Source organism: Erpetoichthys calabaricus, chromosome 5, assembly GCF_900747795.2.
Source record: "Erpetoichthys calabaricus chromosome 5, fErpCal1.3, whole genome shotgun sequence".
In the NCBI taxonomy this organism is placed as follows: Eukaryota; Metazoa; Chordata; class Cladistia; order Polypteriformes; family Polypteridae; genus Erpetoichthys; species Erpetoichthys calabaricus.
In genome coordinates, this window is record NC_041398.2 from 178959225 (window position 1) to 178979126 (window position 19902).

A 19902-nucleotide genomic window follows, 5' to 3' on the forward strand; every position below is an offset into this window, starting at 1 on the left:
ATGGGTGTCTTGCTTGCGCTGGCGGCAGCTTAGTGAATTATATATATAGATTCAGAAGGAAGCTGAAGAGAAGGATAAGAGCTGAAAATGACTCATCCATTTTAGGCTTCAAATCACTTGGATGATACATGTATCGTTAGAAAGGAAAAAAAAAGTTAATGACATGGCAGAGTTAAAACACTAACAAGCCATGAAATTAAATAAGATCTGTTATTGGTGAGGATTGACTTCTAATTAAGTAACTGTGTTGGAACAAAAACCTGTAGCCTCTCTCCAGGATCGGAAGTTGGCCACCCATGGTATAATAAGTCACAATGGCAATGTATGAAGTTTGGCACTGCCAGAAAGAAAAGAGACATATGGTGTCTAGATGATGTAAGGGAAAGAATCATCCTGGAGCAAAGCATTCAATATTCCTCTGGATGCTATGAAGCATGCAGCCCAGGAGGTGCCAAGATTTCTGATCCTCTATTAATGGAAAGAGCAACATCAAGGAAGAACTGGTAGATGCAGCAACACCTTGTTGTCACAACAGATGATGTGTCCCAGGAGGGAACTTAGCAGACAGTGGTGTTCCTTAACACTTTGAATGGTATGAGTTAACTCGTATGTCATTTAGCCTGACACGACACAACACATGAGAGATCTCGTACCTCACTATACAGCCACTATAGAGACAGTGAGCTTGCTGGTGAGCTTTTCTGCCATATATAAGTTACAATAGTGACATCTAGTGTATAGCCATAGTTTTGTTTTTTTTTGGCAACATCATGCAGAAAATACTGTTATAAATAGACAGCTGTAGTTATGTTGTTGTGAAAAAGTGATAAAGCGGCTGATGCTTAGAAACATCTAGATTTGTTGCAAGATTAATATTTTGATGATAATGACAACAATTGAGAGAGTAGCAATCAATTGGATGATGTGGAACTTGTTGGATCTGGTATTGATGTGGATAGTGGCTCTGAAGGAGTTTCTTCATCATAAGGCATCTGACTTGTCACAACTGTCAGGATAGCACTATGTGCAAGAAGTGTGGATAGTGCAAAGAAACGTATTACATTTCCAGCCCAATGCTCTTCTAAGCCTTCACTCTGCGAAATGCCCTGCTTCTAAGGCTCTCACTCAAATAGAGATTTTAGTCATGTTGCTGGGAAATTATACAAATAGACTATTATCCCTATTTTAGGAGCCCCAGTGGTCAATAGTCATGACACATATGGGCATTCCTGGGTAAGGCTGCCAAGCTGAGCAAGGGTGGAAGATAAAATAAACATTGTTAATTTTATTTATACACCTAATTTTATATTATTTTCCAATTGAAAATCACATTTTAAATCCATACTTGGTTGTAACTACAGTCAATTACATTCCTAATCAAACCTGAAGATCAGTTAATAAACTGCTACTAATGTTCTATATGCACCCCACCCACAAAATAAGTAAAGAACAACTATAAAGAATGACATTTGGAGGAATTTGTGACAGCTTAATAGAACAGGTGTTTGCAACAGTTAAGAGGAGTGTGACTGGGGTCTCAATATGCTGGAATAAGTAAATGTATTTGGCTATATTGGTTGGGGATTGAGCATGTCATAATTTCAATTTGGGTTGGAATTGGGGAAATAAACAGTAAAACATATGAGTCTCTGCCCCCCTTATTTTGTCATTAAGCAGTCATCTAATAAGGATTCATCAATTTTCCACAGATATCTTACCATGGGATGCAGTGGGAAAAGTCTTAATAGGGAAGGATCAGTTGGCATCCTTGTTGGTAAAACTCCTTAATCTAAGCCCTGGAGATCTTGCTTACTCACGGTCTGGAAGCTTAAGCAAAAATAGAACAACTGCGTGTTTACCAACTTACTGATTTTTCTTTCATTAGCTCGAGCTCACTAATTATTTTGCTAATGACAGGCCTGTTTAGTTTCCATTATAAGTCATGTGGGAGATACACTACATTTTTCCAGTAGGGGAACTTTGCCATAATAATGGATGGCCAAGTGGGGAATCAAGACTGTAGCAAATGAGAGTGCTAATGCCTGGTCAATGTAGTTAAAATGTGGAAGGTAAACACAATAACACCACATGGATATTTTTGTGTATTTAATTGTTGGGTGAGTTTGGGCTAATAGTTGTATAGGTTGTGATGATATTCTGGACAGCATTAAGTCAATCTTTCTTCTACAAGTGTGAAGTTTATTGAGAGAAATTCTAAGAGTACAATGGTGCTTTCTAGGCTGCCACTGTGAAATCCTGGATTTATACGCATCTGGATCTCAGAACCTGGTGTTTTCCGAGAGTAAATGTGTGGTTGAAGTCAACTACAAGAACAGTAAAAAGTGGCAATGACTGTGCTGTCCTCTCCAATTTTACTTTGACATAAAGTCACTTCAGTATTTGTCACTTTGACTTTGATATTATGTGCCACCTGTTATTTTGGTAGTAGTATTGTTTGTTCTCCCCGTGTCTGCGTGGGTTTCCTCCAGGTACTCCGATTTCCTCCCACAGTCCAAAGACATGCAGGTTAGGTGCATTGGTGATCCTAGTGTGTGCTTGGTGTGTGCCCTGCGGTGGGCTGGCAAAGCTGCCCGGGGTTTATTCGTGCCTTGCACCCTGTGTTGGTTGGGATTGGCTCCAGCAGACCCCTGTAACCCTGTGTTAGGATATAGCGGGTTGGAAAATGACTGACTGACAATTAGAAAAGAAAATATCTTCAAACTCAAGTGTGACATTTACATATATATATATATACACACAGATTTTGCGACAGCTACATACATCTTTAACTTTTTTTACAATGTTCAGATTGTACTAATACTTTCACATTGGTAAATTATTGAGCCTCAACAGGGGCTACACTTTCTGCTGTTGGGTTTTCTTTCTTTCTTATTGTGATTGTGTGAGAAACATTCTAAGAGAACACCGAATGTGAACTTTTCCAAAATAAAGATCATGGGCTAGAAATTTGTGAAATAGTTTATTTAGCAGTCATGTTTTAAGTCAATGCTGTAATAAACAGCTGGTCATGTTACTCATTTACCACTAGATGGTGGCATTAGGCCTTGGACTGCGTGACACTGTATATCAGTAAACTATTGGGAAAAATAAACAGATTTGTAGGTTTGTAGTCAGATCAAAAATGCTGAAAAATAATTAAAATGGCAAAGTATTTGAAAATATGACAAAACAGAACCACTGAAAGGTATTTTAAAGTGTACATTTCTTCCTTTTCTGAATTGTGTCGTTGCTCATGAGATTTTTCTCTATGTTGTGCTAATAATGTTGTGGGTAACTGCTTATTGGACACATCCAGCTTGAAAAAGAAATTTTAGTGTTTTTTCTTCTCTAACAAGATAGATAGATAGATAGATAGATAGATAGATAGATAGATAGATAGATAGATAGATAGATAGATAGATAGATAGATAGATAGATAGATAGATAGATAGATAGATAGATAGATAGATAGATAGATAGATAGATAGATAGATGTTTCCACTAATGTTAACAATAACTTTATGTAACTCTGGCTGTGTTACCAGTCTAAGACAGGTTGGATTCCAAGTAATCAACGTAGACCTCAGCAATAACATTTGCAGTACAGTGTATCCGTCTCGGCTCTGCTCTGTTGCTGTGTCTCTGTTACATACCATTTGGTACAGGATTCATAAAAGCAGGGCTAATGTTTATGATGCACCATCTGTTGGAGAGCAGAGACATTGCAACCTGATGGACACACAGACAGACGCACAGAGACATGTCCTTTTATTAAGTTGGATGCTATATTTTATTACTTGACAGAATATTCAAGTGAAAAGTGGAGCGTCATGGCCATGCAGATTTTTCCATTCTGCTGACAAAACCACGACTCTCGTCATAATAATTTTAACCAACTAATTCAGTGGCAGAAGTTTAATTGTAAGGTCATTCCTTAATCATTTGGCAGAAAAGTAGTCAGGAAACAGTGCTTGGTTAATACACAAAAGTAGTTTTTTTTTCTTTCCACCAGAAACTCTAAGGCTAAGCCAAGTTTGAAGTCAAAACCAAATATCCTTGCCCTAAGAATTCTGTTTAATTACTTGAATGCGAAGTCTCTTGTGAGGTTTTTTAATTGAACACAATTAAAGTTTGCATGTAGCAAGATGCATGCTGCTGTCTTTTATATCATGTCTGCTGTGATGTCATGAGTCACTATATGGACAAAAGTATTGGGACACACCTCTTAATTATTGAATTCAGGTGTGTCAATCAGATCCACTGCCACAGATGTATAAAAATCGAGCACCTAGCCATGCAGTCTTCATTTACAAACATCTGTAAAACAAAATAGGTTGTTCTGAAGAGCTCAATGTCTTCAAGTGTGGCACTGAGATAAGATACCAACTTTGCAATTAGACAGTTCATGAAATTTAATCCCTGCTGGAAATTCCACAGTCATCTGTAAGTGCTATTATTGGAAAGTGGAAGTGTTTAGGATCAACAGTGACTCATCCATGAAGCGAAAGACCACATAAAGTCATAGAGTAGGGTCAGTGACTACTATGGTGTGTGGTGCGAAAAAGTCTTCAGTGCTCTGAGGATTTCATAGCTGAAGAGTTCCATACTTCCACTGGCAATAATGTCAGCACAAAAACTGTTTGGCAGGGGCTTCATGGAATGGGTTTCAATGGCCCAGCAGCTGTATGCAAGCCTCACATCATCAAGTCCAATGCCAAGCATCGGATAGAGTGGTGTAAAGCTTACCTACCACCACTGGACTGTGGAGCAGTGGAAACGTGTTCTATGGAGTGACAAATCACACTTCTCTATTTGGCAGTCAGATGGGTGAGTCTGGGTTTGGTGGATGCCAGGAGAACATTACTTGCCTGACTGAATTGTGCCAACTGTGAAGTTTGGTGGAGGAGGAATAATGATGTGGGTCTGTTTTTTAGGGTTTGGGCTAAGCCCCTTACTTCCAGTGAAATGCAAACTTAATGCTTCAGCATGCCAAGGCATTTTGGACAACACTATGCTTCCAACTTTGTGGAAACAGTTTGGTGAAGGCCCTTTTCTATTCCAGCATGACTGTGCCTCAGTGTACAAAGTAAAGTCCATAAAGACATGGTTGGAGGAGTTCAGTGTAGAAGATCTTCACTGGTCTGCCCAGAGCCCTGACCTCAACCCCATTGAACACCTTTGGAGTAAACTGGAATGGAGATTGCGAGACAGGCTTTCTTGTCCAACATCAATATCCAACCTCATAAATGCTCTACAGAATGAATGGGCACTAATTCCCTCAGAAATACTCCACCATCTTGTGGAAAGCCTTCCAAGAAGCTGCTATAGCTGCAAAGGGGGACCAATTCCATATTAAATCTATGTATTTGAATGCAATGTCATTAAAGTCCCTGTTGGTGTAATGTCCAGGCGTCCTAATACTTTTGTCCATATAATGGATGTAATGTGACTTGCAACAACATCACATCGGAGCCTGACATATTTTTTATGCTTCCAACACACCTGACTATTTACTTGCTACCGAATACATCCTACCCCTTGACTGGTGTCATTGTAAAAAGATAATCACATGTTGTTCACTTCACCAGTCAGTGTTGTAGCTAATTAGTGTAAGGTTTATATTGTAAATCTTAATTATAAAAATCAGATAATGTGTATGTTGGATGTACCAGCTACCCTTATTTCTGGTGCAACAAATAAGCGATTTTGTGGGCAATACATTAATAGCGGAAAATATTAAAATCCATTTCTCCATGTGAAAGGCATATCAGATGCCAAGGGGAAGCCCATATTTGGCAGCCTCTCTCATACTTAAAAGTTTAAACAATTTCTCATGTGACTGAATAACTCCAAGATTCAATAAATTAGTTTTATTTATCCTGCTTTTGATATTGTACATTAATAGCACACATCATCCCTGTAAACAATATTCCAACAATTTTGTTGTTAACCTATTGATAATTGACCAATCAATTAACCTATAAACTGATAATGAATAAATAAATTCATTAAATTAATCAGTCAATTATTCTATATTGAGCTATCTGCTCAGTTCATATCTGTCACATTTAAAATGGCTAATCCACAATATATATGGATTTTATTCACTGTATATGTGACTATTTCTTTTTCTAACATTAATTTTCTTTTCTATAGGAAACTTCCAGTTTTTTCATCTTGGTCCTCTGAAAAATTGGATGTCCTTGTTGAAGGATCCTTACTGCGTTACTACAGGTTGTAATACTTTTGAACATACAGATACAAGCAAAACAGTTGTATATTTTTGTAGCAACCAGAACTGCATTTGTTTCACTAGGGTACTGCAGAGTTTGGCTAAATCCTAACATAGTAAATAAAGGATGGCACAGAAAAAAGCAGCCCCACACATAATAAGGAGCCTCCATCTGGATTAAGCTTAAGAAAATATAATCAGATGAAGCTATTGGGAGTTTCCTGTACACATTTTGTTTTGTGTTGTGTTATCTCTCTCGTCTTTGTGTGTACTGGGGAGAGAACTTGCTGTATTCATTGGAACAACGGTATTTCAGTTGTTCAGTTGCGTAAGATCGCCTTCAAGTTGACAGAAGGGATCCTCAAAGCAATATCCTGTTATGAGTGCTTCTGCGAAACACAAAATTCTGCAATTGCAGAAAATATGTTGTATTATGAGTTCTGTGAGCAATGCATTGAAACCAAGATACCTGTATGCCTGTACCCTGAGGTTGCCACAGACGTTGCACAGCGACGTGGTGATTATCACACCAGACCTTAAGAGACATAATGGCTCGAAGAACTTTAAAATGTAATGTTTCCCTGTTTTATATTTGTAAGTCACCAGATCACTTTGAACTTGATCACTGACAGGGCCGTCTTAACGCATGGGCACGCTGGGCAGTTGCCCTGGGGCCCCACAAACCCCATGCTAATCTATGTATGTTATGACTTGCTGAGGCCTTTAATGCTGTTAAGACGGCCCTGATCAATGAAAAGAGCAATATTTTGTTTAGAGATAGAAATAATTTAAAAATAATTAATAAGAGAAGTAATGATGATGGCAATGGGGTTAAAACCACAAGGTTGCTGGTTCAGTTTTTGCCTGTGCGACACCATGGGCCTTTTGCTCCAATTGTTAAAAATCTATGCATTTATTCGTCATTTTGTAAGTTGGTACTGTGTAAAGGTACAGTGGATTCAGAAAGTTTTCAGACCCCATTGACTACTAGCATACTTCATTGTGTTGCATATTTTTATTTTAAATTGATCCATTTTCCACTTTTGCCCATCAAACTACACTCAATAACCTATAACAACAAAGTGAAGACATGTTTTCAGAAAGGTTTGCAAATTTAAAAAAAAATAACAACTGAAATCTTTAATTTATGTAAGTATTCAGATCCTTTGCTGTGGCCTGCCAAATTGTGGTTAACTACATCCTGTTTGCTTTAATTATCCTTGGGATTAAGGAGTCCACTAGTGGCAAATTGAATTGATTGGACATTGTTTAGAGAGGCTCATGCATGTGTATATAAGGTCTCACATTTCACAATGGAGGGCAAAAACCAAGTCACAAAGTCCAAGAAACTTTCTGTAGGCCTCCATGATGAAAATTGTGGTGAGGCACAGATCAGGATGAGTGTATAAAACTTTGAGTGTTACCAGATTAATAGTGACCTCAAAAATTGTGAAATGGATGAGGTTTGGAACCACTAGGACTCTTTATAAAGTTTGCTGTCCAACCAAACTGAGAAACTGAGCAAGAAAGGCTTCGGGCAGGGAGGTGAACAAGAACCTAGTGGTCACTGTAACACAGCTTCAGAAGGCCTCTGCTGAGACAGGAGAACCAGTTACCATCTTAGTAGCATTCCATCAATTAGGTGTTTATGGTAGAATGGCTAACTCCATCTTGAAGTTTGTCAAACCACATTTAAAGGACCCTGAGAGTATGAGAAAAAATGTGCAAACTGAATAATAATAAAAACTACCTCATATTGGGTAATTATGCAACAAGGTACTGTAACTGTAAAAAAACTGAGCTACAGACTGATGTAGTAACCTTCAGAAAACATGTACACAGTGCAAAAACTATTAAAGAATACTGAAGGGGAACAAAACCTTTGTATTAGCAGCACCATGTTTTAACCATTATCACTCTCAGGCCCATTAAGCAGTTTTAGCAAAGTAGCCTAGGCCAAATGGTAACATCTGAAATAATTTCGTTCTTCAGTGAAGCAAAGACGCACATCACACTTCTCACAGAGGGTGGTGGTTGCATTGACTTTGCATAATTTGAATTTCACAGTTCACAGGCCAGTGTGCAACCTGGTCAGTGCGAACATCAACCGGAACGCCAACACGCACTCTCTTGGGCAGTGGTGGAGATGGGGCATCAAGTGTTGGGCGACCCCTTTGTGCCTGCAAAAGAATCAGGCTAGTGGCAACCTCTGCCTGGAAGCTCCTTTGTTTCAGTGGCTTTTGGACACCAAGCAGTTTACAGTCACGGCAGTAGATCAACCATGCATTAACAAGGCCTAACATGATGGTTTGCCAGAAGAGGTAGAGGTACCACCTCCGTGACCTCATGTGGTACTTGTACCTTGCAACACATGCATCAAGGAGGTCTATCCCCCCACCCCCCCATGAATGTGTTAGATAGATAGATAGATAGATAGATAGATAGATAGATAGATAGATAGATAGATAGATAGATAGATAGATAGATAGATAGATAGATAGATAGATAGATAGATAGATAGATAGATAGATAGATAGATAGATAGATACTTTATTAATCCCAATGGGAAATTCACAGTGTTGTACTCCTTCACAATGTGAGGTCTGATGACCTCCACAAATGCTTTGCCAGATTTGCTCCAGCGTCGAGCTTTGTCCTGAGGCTCAGTTGCACAGTAGGATGAGATCAAGGTAACAGATTTGTTGTCGTACCACTTCACAATGACCATGCTTTCCCCTTTCTCCACCCTGGCATCAACAGATCCTTTGCCTCTCTTGGCAAGACTTTTGTCATCCTCAAGCATACAACCAGCCAAGCGATTGCTACGAAGTGTCCCTACAAAGTAGATCTGTCGCTCAAGAAGCTTGAGAACCAGTGGTGCTGAGGAAAAAAAATTGTCGGCAAAGACAGTAGTTTTGGTTTGATGGGAGAGTTTCACACAGCTTGACCACAACATCACCTCCCATGCCCAGTACAGTTTTTTTCCCAGTGCCAACTTCATAAACCACAAAATCACAGAGGATTCCTGAGGAAGAGCAGCGGGCCCAAATTTTCAGTCCCCATGGGTGGGGTTTGCCCTTCACATACTGCCTTATTGGGCTGCGTGTCCCTCTGAAGGACACAATTTGTTCATCAGCAGAGTTATACTCCTCTGGGGTGATATCCAGGCATTGTTTGCGAAACATATCTAGCCATGGACGGATCTTCCAACACTTATCCTCAACTTGCCTGTTTGAATGATCAGTGTTGTCAGTGAAATGTAGAGTTGTCAGCAGGGTCTGTAAACAGTTACGTGACATGTTGTCAGCCACGATGGGACACCTTGTGTCATTCTCCCAGTATGCACGATTCCTGGTAGTTGGCAAAGACCCATTTGCAGGTAGATGCCAATCAGTATTTCCAGTTCTTTAACAGTGGTGTTAATGTTGTTGCGGTGTTCTGATTTTTGTACACTGTACAAATTTGTTTGCTCCTTCAGTGAGTCAAGCATTTCTGGTGTTATGAACTTTCTGAAATACTCCAGGGGAGTGGAAAGATCATCTGCAGGTGTGACACTTTGGCCTTTAAATGTGCACTCAGGGGTTTCAAAAGGTTTTTTTCTCCAAGAAAATAGTTTTTTTCCTTGGTCAGTTTCTTGTACAGTTCCTCCGTCAGTTCTTTGGTCAGTATTGTGCTGCCCTGGGTTCATGTTTGTTTGTGGTACTTCATCTAAATCATTTGATTCACTGTTTGAATCACTACACAAACTTGACTCGTCACTCTCCATGTCTTTTTTGCTGGGAGTGTAATCTGGGTCTTCAGGGTCTTCATCTGAGCTATCTTCACATCCCTCAAAGTCACTGTCATCTCCAAAGATGATGTCTAGTGCATTCTGAACGCTGTAGCGTTTAGCCATACTGCAAACAAATTAATAGAATTACATTGAATTAGGACTACCGTAAAATTGTTTGTTTTGCTTACAGATATTTAAAAATTGTTTTGTAACATATATTATTAATTATTTTATACATTTGACTTTGCTATATTTGTTTAAATGTGCTTTGAATTGAAAATTTTTCTTATTGTGACAAATACGCCGCATCATATTTTCCACAACTATGTTAAGGTTAAATGCCCGATGTGACATCAGTGTTACCACAATGTTGTCGTAACTATAGGAGAAGCACGAGTGCAGGGGGAGGGAAAATCGAAAGTAAGAAGGGAGGTTAGAGAAGGAAGAAGAAAGCTGGAAGCTGAAAGCCGATGCTAGTGTGAGCGAGCGAGCGAGAGCAGGCTCGCTGTATGAAGGACAGGCAGCTGGGAGAAGTGAGCCCTAGCGGGGTGTTTTGCTGGCACCCGGGGGCAGATTGATTGAGTCGCTCCTGCTGAGCACTTGTGAGGAGCAGGAGTGACCAGAAGGAGGTTTGGCTCGCCATGTAAGGCTGCGGAAAGCAGCGGGAGTCGGTGGCTTGGGAGGTGGAGCGCCCTGGTCACTGAGGAACCCAAGTACCGGTCTGGTGAGAGCCAGGGACCGAAAGGTTTCCAGACCAGCAGGTAAAGAAGGTCAGCTGCAGATAGGGTGACTCCTCTGGTGCATAGACTGGATGAGAGAAGCAGGGGAGCCACCAGCTGAAGAAGGCACCGGGTTTTGTTTTTAAAGGACTTCTTCCAGCCATTGTTTTAACCTCATTTTAATGGATTTTATTAATTGGATTTTAACCTCCAAATTTTGAGTTTTTAATGGATTATTTATTTAATGAAGTATGGAGCACTGCACTTTATTTGAACACTTTTGTTTTTGGTTTTGTGTGTTTTTAAAATAAACACACTTCTGCAATTTTGCACCTTTCCCCTTGCTTCATTGGTGTCCTTATTGTCCAGCTCATCTGGTTACATTACCGACAGTGTCAAGTTCAAGGGGCTCCCTAAAGGGAAGTGGAAGCCATGGAGTAGAACCCACATCATCCCACATCGATGATACAGCAGGTTAAGTGGCAACTTTAAATAGGCCCTGTATCAGTGAGTGTGACTTTCTGGAGCAAACAATGAGCAGTTGCTTCCAGAACTGGCTCCAGCACTCAAAAACATTCAATGGATGGATTTTATTAAATTGAATATGTACTCTAATTTCCTCCCACATGCCAAAGATGGCCAGGTTAGGTCTTCCAGGGACACTTAACTGGCCCAGTGTGAAGTAGTGTGTCATGTGACAGACTGATACCCCTTCTAGGACAGAACTTCATGCTCACTATGATTGCAACAAAGAGCATACACAGTAATGGAGCCTGATCGATAAATAAAATTCCATTAATTTATTTTCATAAGTCTGTCATTCCTGTTCTGTGGTACTTGAGCTTAAGCGTATACCAGTGGCAATGCGGAGTGTAGTTCTGAGCAAGACACCATTCTAGTGCTGCTTTATAATCATCATTTGACCCGATTGCAAACTAATGCAAAGGACAGACAAATGTGTAAACTCTGACAGCCTAGAGAAAACTAAAATACATGATGAAATAAAAGGAATATAATAATCATAACAAAAAAATCAAGACTGCCAGCAATGTTCACCAGAGAGCCAGATTAAAGGAAGCTTGGTGATAAAGGCTTTTATTCAGATAAGTAAAAATGTGTATGAAATTACATGTATATAATGCATTTTTTGTCTTTATTGAATGACAGTACTGTTCTAAAAAATCTTGACAGAGTATAAGCAAAGATAAGCTGAGTCCTAAGCCATTCTTTGTTTAAGGCAACCTTTTAAAAAAAAAGGTTAAAGATATAAAACAAATTAGAAATGTCATCGCCTCCACCAAGCAGCCATCTTATGTGGCCTTCAAGAAAGGCTATTACTGTAAATCTCATCATTACACTGATAGCCCTCTTGTGATGCCGGTCCTCTCAAATTAATGAACAAGATAGTGAAAATGCTTTACAATGAAACCTCCATTATGCTCCATGGAGTATAGAACACCATGAATTTCATCTTTTAAATAAGCCACTGGTGACTTCAGGCATTCTCTGTTTGCAGGTTGTTATTTTGTTTATTAGACCTCAGCAGAGCAGTAATACAGGTGTGTCGTGTATTTTATTCTTTTTTTTTGCAAATATTGTTTAATTCACAACTAGTATTTCTTCAGTGGATTAAAAAATGAACGTGTGCTCATATTTAGTTCCAGTAAAGAAGTTGTTTTTTTTTACCATTCACTTTGAAAATTATGAAAACAATCATACTAAAAACCATTCTGATTTTAGGTTTCACATCTTCTTCTAAACGATGGAATAATACACTAAATAAGATAACACCCTCTTCATTTCAGACTCCAATTCACAGTGGCTTTATTTTCCATTTATAATAATACTGCATGTTAAATTTCTCTACCTTTATTTGTATTAGATTGTGTCAGAAAATTGAGCAGATGGGTGGACATCTGGTATTTACCAGACTACTGAAAACAGCCTGACATGGACAGTCAGACAGAGAGAAATAGTCCATTTTACACTTGGTCAGTCCACACAATGATGATGTGAGTCTGTCTTGGTAACAACAATGACAACATTTATTTATATAGCACATTTTAATACAAACAATGCAGCTCATAGTGCTATACAAGAAGTCAAAGAGAAAGTTACTTGAAAAGACAAAATCAATAAGATTAGGCAAGAATATTAAAGAATAAGTAACAAAAAAACAAATCAATACAATCTTTTAAAACAGATATGTAACTAGTAGAAGAGTAGGATCCTTATATGCAACTAGCTTTGTAAGCCCATGCTGTAAAAAGGTGAGGTTTCTTGAAACTACTGAAATCGTCAGAGTTGGTGGTTTTTTTTTTTGCGGACGTGCTCGCCCCCCTTATCTATCAGTGGCTAAGCGAGTTTCTCTCGTTTGTCGGCGGTTTCACTTTGGTGACGCAGTCGTTTTCTTTCAGCTTCATGCTGAAGCCTCGCACTTCCAGGCCGGACAGACACACACACTTACATGCGTAGACGTTTATATATAAGGTATTATATTGTAAGTCTCTAAAGATGAGCCCAGTGATGTGTTGGGAGGACAGAAAAAAAAAAAAAACTCCAGATAAACTGGAGTAGAAAATAACAAAATCTGCAAGGGTTCCAAGGCCAAAAGACCATCCAGTTCCAACTGGGCATTCTACCGAATGTTCTTATGTCATTCTTATTTGTTTCCAGGCTCTATATGAGAGGATTTGATGAAGTCCATATCATGGGCAGCTAAGGGCACCCACCTTCATTGGAGCATCACCGGGAGCTGCACAGGACTTTTATCATATAAACCGGAAAAGAAAGTAATGAAAAGTAGAGATTAGTAACAATTGAAAATCCCTGAAGAGTATGATAATTCTATGCCTATATGATCTATTAAGATTACTGTACACCTAAAACGTAGCAACGGAAAAGACAAATTAAAATAATGGGTTTGTAGCAGTTTTTTAAAATGTTCCACTGTATTTGCCTAGCATATCTCCATTGGTAAAGTATTCCAGATTTTAGGTGCATAAAGCAAAAGGCTGCCTCGCCACTTCTTTTAAGCCAAAAATATAGGAATGGGCAAGATTATTTAAGGGTTAATACACCATTAGTAGTATTTTAAAGTCAATTCTAAGTGACGTGGGTAACCAATGTAATGACACTAAAACTGGTGAGATGTGCTCAGATTTTCTTTTTCCGGTTAAGATTCATGCTGCTGTTTTCTGCACTAACTGCAACCGATTGATGTCTTTCTTAGGTAGTCCTGTTACGAACGCATTTCAGTAATCTAGCCAACTGAAAAACAATTAATAATTAATTGTAATTCATTTTCAGTGCCTTCTATGTTATAAGAGGTCTAACTTTTGCAATATTTCTTAAGTAAAAAATGCAGTTTTAGTAATCTGATTAATATGTGATCTAGGGATCTGCACTGGCAATCAGGCACTATTGATAACTAAAGCTGTGTGTTGTCTGCATAGCTGTGGTAGTTCACCTTGTGATAGATAGATAGATAGATAGATAGATAGATAGATAGATAGATAGATAGATAGATAGATAGATAGATAGATAGATAGATAGATAGATAGATAGATAGATAGATAGATAGATAGATAGATAGATAGATAGATAGATAGATAGATAGATAGATAGATAGATAGATAGGAAAAATTAAAACTTAAATATTTATATAGTTCATCCATCCATCCATCCTCTTCCACTTATCCGAGGTCGGGTCGCGGGGGCAGCAGCTTGAGCAGAGATACGCTAACTTCCCTCTCTCCGGCCACTTCTTCTAGCTCTTTCAGGAGAATCCCGAGGCATCCCCGGGGCCTCCTCCCGGTTAGACGTGCCCGGAACACCTCACCAGGGAGGCGTCCAGGAGGCATCCTGATCAGATGCCCGAGCCACCTCATCTGACTCCTCTCGATGCGGAGGAGCAGCGGCTCTACTCTGAGCCCCTCCCGGATGACTGAGCTTCTCACCCTATCTTTAAGGGAAAGCCCAGACACCTTGCAGAGAAAACTCATTTCCTATTTATATAGTTATATATATAATGCTAATAAAAACAAACTACAACCTTAAACACACATAAGAACTTCTGGCAGTCAGATCTGCTCAGATGTACTTCAGATTTACTTTTAAAGACATTGACATTCTGGATTATAGCTGATCTAAAACTGGATGCTACCTTTTGACATTGTGGTCACAGATGATCCTAGCACCCCAACACTAATTAGAAAAATACTGGAATTGAAAATGAACAAAATGATTTTTACAGTAAGCATTATGATAAAGACATCTACAAAGTGATTAGTTTTGTTTTAATGAAGTGATGAATTGCATATGCTGTGTGTATTGAGTGACAAACATTAAAATCAATTGAGCAGCCTTTCAGAGAGCTACACAGTATGCAACACAAGAATAAAAGGAATAAAAATATTATTTTTAATTTGTCTTGCTTTCTACAAGCCTTAATTCTAAATTAGATGGATAAAAAGTAAATATGTGTTTCAGCTGGAGGTCTTGCTACCAAAAGATTAGGATATAAGGACACATTATCACTTCAGCTATAGTTATTTATTTTACTATACTGTAACACTGGTGGCTCACAGTTTTACTTGTGAACAATCTTTACAAAATTAGGAGATGAGTTTATTTAACAGGGACAGACAATAAAACAATTAAAGAGTAAAGAAACCTTATACTTATAAGATTAGTCAGCTTTAGTCAGCTTGCACAATTTGCCAATATTCTCTTAAACATAATGTCGTTCAATTTATCCAAGTACTACTAGTCACAAAGTATTACATGTTCCTCTGTAATAACAAGCAGAGACAATGAAAGTGTTGGGGCACTAATAGCATTAGAGATAATGTGTTTTCAGACAAGAGGCTTGTTCTGACTGCTCAAAATGGTGGAGCTTCTGGTTATGTTGATTTCCAGCAGGAAGAAGCGGGTCCAGGCAGCTGGACACCAGAAGTGATGCTGGTGGTAGAAATGCTTTCACTCTTCTGGTCTGCAGAAAGAGAAAAAGAGACAGCGTTATTGCAGTGTGCCAACCCGTGGAAGCGGCAGTGAATTACCATCACCAGAGCCCTTAAACTGTCCCCTATATGCCAGGCACGTGTGTGACACCTGCAAGTGCTTTACAAATTAATTTTCATAACATTTTCTTAGTATATTCTGTTGACAGTTGCAGCACACTTTTCTAATGCATTTTTAGTTAATAATTATCTTTTTTTTGTATTTTTTAAAGGCATGGAACAATCGTTATCTCCAATACATCTGATTGCAATTTTATGGTGGTAGTTAAATATGTAAGTATTTCCAAAAATGTGCTATAACTAAAATTTTAAATGTTACCACTTTCATTTAACTATTTACTAGTTGTGTTCCCTTGGCGTTCCCCAAGCAGTTGAATATCTTAGGGTTTATAGATTTGGAAATGGTCAAACAATCAACCTATTTTAAAAAGCACAATCATAATTAGCTTTACAAAGTAAAACCTACAAACAGCAGCCCATTAACTGTGTAAAACATGTATTGTATCAAATTTCTATTTCACATTTTTTTTTTACATTTTTTGAAAAGCTGTAGCATTGTTCATGGGAAAGCTAAGGGGTCTCTGTATTTTGTGGATCATTGAGCTTTCATGGGAGACAAACTGAAGCAAACTGAAGGCTTTTGGATTAAAATGTCATTTTAGGAGAAGTAATTGTATACCAAGAATCAAACGTTACAAAATTTTATGCAAGGTGTAACATTCAGGTCCATTCAGGAGGTTAGTTTTACTGTTTTAAAAGTTGGAGCATTTTAAATTTTTATTTATTTACTTCATTATATACAGAGAATAGTAGTGAAACAGGAAAGACTTTAAAAATCAATAAACACACAGGTATCACTAGATAAGCGGAGGCTCCAAAACGTGGTCAGAGGTAGAGCGATTCAAACAGAGGCTGGCACGCAAGTGAGGAGGGCGCCGCCCAGTTCCCCACTCCTGATGTCACGCTTCAACCCTCCCCTTGGCTCACAGCCATTGTCTCAGATTAGAGTGAATATATCGCTCCTGCAAGCGAACTATGATTCTTAGCGCAATGAGAGAAGTTGCAAAATCAACTGGAATGTTCAAGCAAATTATAGGAAAAAAATCCGTTAAGTAGTTCTCTTGTGAAATGTGGACAGACATAAAGACAGACAGACGTTGGATTTTATATATGCAGAGATATCACATTTTTGTTATTTATCAGTTTTGTAACAGTGAGTCAGTCATATACTAAATTAACAGTAATAATTGAATGTAATTACTCCTGGCTTGTGCCCTGTTCTAGCTGGGATATGCTCCAGTGACCCTGCTCTGGATTCAGTAGTTTGGAAGATGTCATGACATTAGGAGACCTAAGATTGGTCTCATATTCAGAGGGGTCCTCTCTTTTCGAGTCCATGGTCTGGTTCTGTGGATCAGGTGACCTCATATATAGAGCGGCAGAAGCAGAAGAGGTGGAGCGTTAGTCAGCTCGGGCAGAAAGTGACATCGCAGTTCCTCCAGAGTATGCAAACGGAAATTGGGTCAGTGGCATTGTTACACCCAAAATCTTCCCTATAAAATAAGATGAACCAAATTCCAAGGATCACACCCCAAGCTTGCGTGTTTGACAGTGGTCATTTACACTCATAATGACATGTGATAAACATTCTGGTTTTAGGTTTGAACGAAAAATTCTGAAAATGTAAGTATTTTCATAGAACAGATATTTACCACATTATTGTTTAAAGCACACAGCAGGCCTATTATTACAATTAGACTGGTAATTCACACTACATGAAAAAGTTGTTCATTGCAAAAAACAGCAGCATAATAAAAAAGCAGGGCAGGTTCAGATATGGGATGCACTCTGGGCCCCCTGGAGGTTGTAGCAAAGGAGAGAATCAGAACAAAACTGAGTGACATTATGAACAATGCTACACATCCACAGAGGTCTCTGACACCCTGACACTGAGGAATTTCAGCCAAGGAATTATTCACCACAAGTGTGTCTGAGAAACGCCTCCGTAATCCCTCACAATGACTGTGACAGCCAAGTCGGAAGTTTTCTTTCTTTTTAATTTAAAACCAAAGTGTATGAGTATATTTATTTATTTATTTGTTTGTTTACCTATTTACTTCCTTATCTACAAATTTATGTATTTATTTATTTAAAGAGCTACTGTAAAGAGCCAAATTTTCCCATGTGGAAACATAAAATTCTGTCTCTAACAGGAGTCTGTGTTAGGAAGATGAGTAAATTTAAGCAGATTTGCATCTTGTATAATCAACTTCGACATACATAAGTATTGCCTACAACCACCATTAACTGACATGAAAAATGCAATAAATCTTATTGCTTACTACATGCATTTCAAATAAAATTCCACAAGACGGCGCATCACAAACATTAATGCTGAATATGTACAACAGAGTGTAATGGCTTTCTGGGCAGAAAATTCATTTATATTATAAAGTGTGACTAGTGGCATTTTTTCTGTTTGCTTAATACAGCATTTGATACAGGATTCTCAACGGCATTGGTAATGTTGAAAAGCATCGGTTTACAGAACCACAGCACCAAGATGGAAGTGCAGTTTTAGTATACTGTAGCAGTTTTAGAATGGATGTTTTATACAACAACATTTATTTATATACAGTAATCCCTCGCTATATCGCGCTTCACCTTTATCTATCACGGATTTTATATGTAAGCATATTTAAATATATATCACGGATTTTTTGCTGGTTCGCGGATTTCTGCGGACAATGGGTCTTTTAATTTCTGGTACATTAATTTTCTTCCTCAGTTGGTTTGACCAGTTGATTTCATACAAGGGACGCTATTGGCAGATGGCTGAGAAGCTACCCAACTTACTTTTCTCTCTCTCTCTTGCGCTGACTTTCTCTGATCCTGACGTAGGGGGATTGAGCAGGGGGGCTGTTCGCACACCGAGACGATAGGGACGCTCGTCTAAAAATGCTGAAAGATTATCTTCACTTTGCTCCCTTCTGTGCAGCTGCTTCGTGAAGCGACATGCTGCACAGTGCTTCGCATACTTAAAAGCACGAAGAGCACGTATTGATTTTTGGTTGTTTTTTTTTCTCTGTCTCTGTCTCTCTCTCTCTTTCTCTGCTCCTGACGGAGGGGGTGTGAGCTGCCGCCTTCAACAGCTTTGTGCCGTGGTGCTTCGCATACTTAAAAGCCAAACAGCCCTATTGATTTGTTTGCTTTTCTCTATCTCTCTGACATTATTTGCTCCTGACACGCACTCCTTTGAAGAGGAAGATATGTTTGCATTCTTTTAATTGTGAGACGGAACTGTCATCTCTGTCTTGTCATGGAGCACAGTTTAAACTTTTGAAAAAGAGACAAATGTTTGTTTGCAGTGTTTGAATAAAGCTCCTGCCTCTCTACAACCTCCTGTGTTTCTGTGCAAATCTGTGACCCAAGCATGACAATATAAAAATAACCATATAAACATATGGTTTCTACTTCGCGGATTTTCACCTTTCACAGGGGGGTCTGGAACGCAACCCCCATGATGGAGGAGGGATTACTGTAGTACATTTTCATACAACAATATACCTCAAAGTGCTTTACAAGAAAAAAGTTACATGAAAAGAAAAAAAAATAAGATTTGGCAATAATATATTAAAGAATAAATAACAACAAAAAGAGGTAAGGTCAGATGGCCGAAAGGACAGAAAAAAAAACAAATAAAAAAAAACTCCAGTTAGGCTGAAAAAAAAAAAAAAAAATCTCCAGGGGTTCCAAGGCCAAAAGTCAGCCCAGTCCCTACTGGATATTCTACCTAAAATAAGTGTTCCTAAATCATACCTCGTAGTTTTCATGCATCACATGATAGGATTTGGTGAAGATGGTCTTGTGGACAGCTGAGACACCCACCTTCATTCCAACATCTCAGGGGGTGGCAAAGTGCCTTGATCCGGTGGTGGTGGCACAGATCGCCCAAATAGAAGGACCGGAAAGAAACAGCAGAGAATAGAGGGGATTAGTACAAAGAGCAGATCCCTGAAGAACATAATAGACTATATGGGAATAAAATTGTCAAGAATACAACTGAAACATAGCCAAGAAAAAGCCAAATTAAAATAGTGATTTTTTTAGTATTTTTTTAAATGTTCCACAATATTAACCTGACAAATTTCTCTTAGT

At 38.6% G+C, this 19902-nt stretch overlaps 1 protein-coding gene across 1 annotated transcript in view; it reads left to right on the forward strand.

Annotated features, from left to right (window-relative positions):
- The window catches only part of LOC114652832 (cyclic nucleotide-binding domain-containing protein 2-like), a 187343-nt gene that overhangs the window by 70018 nt on the left and 97423 nt on the right, over positions 1-19902 (forward strand). Inside the window, exons 9-10 of the mRNA XM_028803142.2 lie at positions 6157-6234; positions 15957-16017. Coding sequence (XP_028658975.2) covers positions 6157-6234; positions 15957-16017 — 139 coding nt within the window. The remainder of the gene's footprint in view (positions 1-6156; positions 6235-15956; positions 16018-19902) is intronic.